Source organism: Triticum aestivum, chromosome 1D (genome assembly GCF_018294505.1).
Source record: "Triticum aestivum cultivar Chinese Spring chromosome 1D, IWGSC CS RefSeq v2.1, whole genome shotgun sequence".
Taxonomy (NCBI): domain Eukaryota; kingdom Viridiplantae; phylum Streptophyta; class Magnoliopsida; order Poales; family Poaceae; genus Triticum; species Triticum aestivum.
The window spans coordinates 218694148-218698434 of NC_057796.1; the positions used below are offsets into that span (position 1 = coordinate 218694148).

The 4287-nt window shown below is 42.5% G+C and overlaps 1 protein-coding gene across 3 annotated transcripts in view; it reads left to right on the top strand.

The window, feature by feature from the left end:
• Positions 1–471: 471 nt before the first annotated feature.
• LOC123181085 (putative pentatricopeptide repeat-containing protein At1g13630) overlaps positions 472–4287 on the top strand; it is a 6642-nt gene continuing 2826 nt past the window's right edge. For all 3 annotated transcript variants that reach the window (XM_044593306.1, XM_044593308.1, XM_044593307.1), the window contains exons 1-3: positions 472–1074; positions 1457–3507; positions 3603–3719. In XM_044593306.1, coding sequence (XP_044449241.1) covers positions 729–1074; positions 1457–3495 — 2385 coding nt within the window. In that variant the 5' untranslated portion in view covers positions 472–728 and the 3' untranslated portion in view covers positions 3496–3507; positions 3603–3719. The remainder of the gene's footprint in view (positions 1075–1456; positions 3508–3602; positions 3720–4287) is intronic.

Sequence of the window (4287 nt, forward strand, 5' to 3'; positions counted from 1 at the left end):
ACCCAAACATTTTCTGAAACTACGGAAGAAATTTGAAAACGTGAACAATTTTTGGAAAGACAAATATTTTCTGAAAAATGAGAATTTTTTGAAACTCCCATTTTTTTGTAGATGCAAACTTTTTTAATAATATGTGAAGAATTTTCAAGAAACACGAATATTTTTTGAAATAAAAACGAAAAAAAAAGAAGAAACAGAAAAAGGAGAGGAAATAAAAAAAGAAACAGGGAAAAAAAGAAATTGAAACAGTAAAAAACCGGTTTAGGAACCTTCTAGAAAGTTTCACAAAACCGAAGAAAACCGGTTCAGGAACTTCCTGGAAGATTCCCAAAACCGGATGTCAGAAGTGGTGGGCGGGCCGGCCCAAATCCTCCCTCCCTGGCAAACGTCTGTGCGAAAGCCCGACAACTTGACGCAGCGTGCGTCAAGTAGGATTTTCCCCGGGAGCGTGGAGTGGGGAACTGAAAACTGGTGGAGCGAGGCTGTTGCCGACGGGCCCTGAGCTCGGCCTGCTTCCCCTCTGGCTCTCTCCTCCTCAGTTGAAAGGGTTTAAACCCCGACCACACGCAGCCGCCGCCGGCGATCCTCCTCCCTCCTCCCATGTTGTACGCCGCCGTGGCAGCTCCGCGGAGGCACACGGAAGCTCAACGCGAGGAAAGCCCGAGCTCGACGCCCTCCACACAGTAGCCCGCGGAGCGCGCCCCCGCCATGAGACCCTGCCCCTTCGGATGCGCTTCCGACCGCCCATTCCCCTGCGCCTCCTCCTGCCTCAACTGTGGCGCCGCCCTTCGCTTCCTCCCGCGCATCTGCCTAGGCCCATATCCTCATATCCCTCCGCGGCAGCCGTGGCGGCGGCAACGGATTCCGAGGAGGATGCCGTGGTTGCTAGGGATCCACGGCTAGCGCCTCATTTTGTGGGCGGGGCAGGAGGGTCGCCTAGGTTTGGGGAGAACAAGACGGAGTTCGAGAGAAAGGCCTCGATTGCCGCGCGGTTCAAGCTCTGCTATGAACTGCTGCGGCAGAGGAGGTGGCGGGAGATGCGGGGCGGCTTGGCGCAGATTGTCAGCGAACAAGGTGAGCTCCCTACGGATTTGTATTATAATTGGCACTTTCTCTCTGGGTAGTATGAGAACACGCTTATTTATCTTTTGAATTTGGATTGATATGGCAAGGGAGTTTGTGTTATTCCAGGGTCATGACCATTTTATCATGTACACCAGAGAAAAAACTGAAATATTAGTGAATGCACAAGTGTGTAAAATTCCTCTGTTCGTGAATAAATGGATACTGTCGTCATGCACACACAGATATTCTTCTATATGCCTTTAACAGTATAATTGCCAGCTGTAATCTTGGTCATACTATTTTTAGTACCTGTTGCCTTGAATGTGCAGCAACATAGAACAGATAAAGCTCACAATTCTCACATTTCATTGTATTGCCCTTTCTTCTCTAGGATCCGGGTCTGCAGCCACTCTCTGTGATATCTTGTGGAGTGAGTTCAGAGAGTATGATTCCAGCGGTGTTGTATGGGATGCTCTAGCAAATAGTTATGCAAGAACTAAGATGGTTCATGATGCTCTTTACGTTCTCAGTAAAATGAACAGCCTGAATATGCAAATATCAGTTTCCACCTATGATAGTTTATTGTATGGTCTACGGAAGACAGACGTGGCATTGGAGCTTTTTGATGAAATGGAGGCATATGGTATCTCTCACAGCGAATATTCACATAGCATTCTCATCGATGGCCTCTGCAAGCAAAATAAAGTTGGAGAGGCTTTATCTTTCCTTCAAGAGGCAAGGGAAGGGGGAACGTTTAGACCATTGGGAATGTCCTTTAACACTCTGATGTCTGCATTGTGTAATTGGGGATTTATTCAGCCTGCAAAATCGTTTTTATGTCTGATGCTGAAGTATGGATTAAACCCTAACAGGTATACCTATTCTACTCTTATACATGGTCTGTGTAAAGTAGGTTCCCTAGATGAAGCAGTGGATCTTCTTGAGAGAGTGACAAAAGAAGGAATGAAACTCGAGACTGTCACCTACAACAGCCTTATTAATGGTTATCGATTGCTTGGTTTGACAAGAGAAATTCCTAAAATAATTCAGTTTATGAGATACCAAGGGATTGAACCTGATCTTGTTACTTATACCATACTTATTGCTGGTCATTGTGAAGGTGGTGATGTTGAAGAAGGGATGAAGATAAGAAAGGACATCCTAGACAAAGGGCTGCAGTTGAATATTGTCACATACAGTGTCCTTCTCAATGCTCTCTTCAAAAAGGGTTTGGTCTATGAGGTTGAGAACTTACTTGGTGAGATATATAGTATTGGTCTAGATATGGATGTTATTGCATATTCCATTCTCATCCACGGGTACTGCAAGCTAGGGGAAATTGAAAGGGCACTAGAAGTTTGTGATGCCATGTGCTGTTCTCAGAAGGTAGTGCCAACCTCACTGAACCATTTATCAATTCTTCTTGGACTTTGCAAGAAAGGACTTCTAGTTGAAGCAAGGTGGTATTTGGAAAATGTAGCTAGCAGATATCAGCCAGGTGATGTAATACTTTATAATGTAGTTATCGATGGTTATGCAAAGGTTGGTGATATTGGTAATGCTGTCCGTCTGTATGATCAGATTGTTGTGGCTGGTATGAATCCAACCATTATCACATGTAATTCTCTTCTGTATGGCTATTGCAAATTTGGGGATTTACACGCTGCAGAGAGCTATTTCAGGGCTATTGAGATAAGTAATCTGGTGCCAACAACAGTAACATACACAACCTTTATGGATGCACTCTCTGAAGCTGGAAAAGTTGACACTATGCTCAGTTTTTTTTATGAAATGGTGGAAAAAGGGATCAAGCCAAATGCTGTAACTTACAGTGTTGTTATTAAAGGACTATGTAAGCAGCTCAGATTCCGTGATGCTATCCATTTTCTGGACAATATGGATGGAGCTGACCCAATAACTTACAATACGCTTATACAAGGATTTTGCGAAGCACAGGACATCCAGATGGCTTTCTGCATACATGACCGTATGTTATGCTGTGGTCTAGTGCCCACACCTGTTACTTATAACTTGCTTATCAATGTGCTGTGCTTGAAGGGTAAAGTTTTTCAAGCAGAAATGCTATTGGAATCCCTCAGAGAAAAGGGCATTGAATTGAGAAAATTTGCATACACAACAGTAATCAAAGCTCAGTGTGCAAAAGGAATGCCTTACGATGCCATTTCATTAGTTGGTAAGCTTATTGATGATGGTTTTGAAGCTTCTATTGAAGACTTCAGCGCTGCAATCAATCGACTTTGCAAAAGGAAATTTCCTAAAGAAGCCGTCATGTTCATTCCGATTATGTTATCTGTTGGTGTTTTCCCAGACATGCAAGTTTATTTTGTGCTTGCTAGAGCTCTGCGAAAAAGTAACATGCTTTGCTATATACCCATATTGCATGCACTTTCTGTCAAAACTGGTATATAGTACCCTGATCATGTAAGTGAGATTGCTTCTTTTTTCTTCGTGTGGATAACATTGCACTGCATGGCTAATTCTTACTATAATCTCTAATACCCGTTGGTGATGTACAGGTATTGAGAGTTAAAGACTAGGAGGTTCTGTGTCCTCAAATGTTTGTATAGATGAGGATTGAGGACAACATGGGCTGCATGTAACCACAGGACAGTGCAGTTATGCCAAGGCGTAAGGTTAGATAAATTCTCTCACATCCAGACTCCTGTTGCGCCACATGACCAGTACAATTTAATCAAGAATTCTTAGAGACTGATGTCATAATTAGTGTTTGGTTTACCCTCTAACAAAGCAGCTGCACTTACATAGAAGCACCGAAATATATGGCACATTATTATTCGTGCAGTCAGTGTTTGAAAACTTTGTCCATTAGTACGTGCAAAAGGATATTAAGCATGAAAGAACAAATCATAGTACTCACTCCGTTTCTTTTTACTCTGCATATTAGGTTTGTCGTAAATCAAACTTTTTAAAGTTTGACCAGGCTTATAGAAAAAAATGCCAACATTCACTGTAGATATTGATATTTTTCAATATAAGTTTGATCAAACTTTCCAAAGTCGTGCATTGGAGACTTCGAAAAGTGAAATGAAACAGAGGGAGTATTTGTCTTGCAAAATTCTCTTATGTTGTACTCCCTCCGTTTCTAAATACAAGTCTTTTTAGAGAATTCAATGTGGACTAGATACGGATGTATATAGACGGATTTTAGAGTGAGATTCACCCATTTTGCTCCGTATGTTT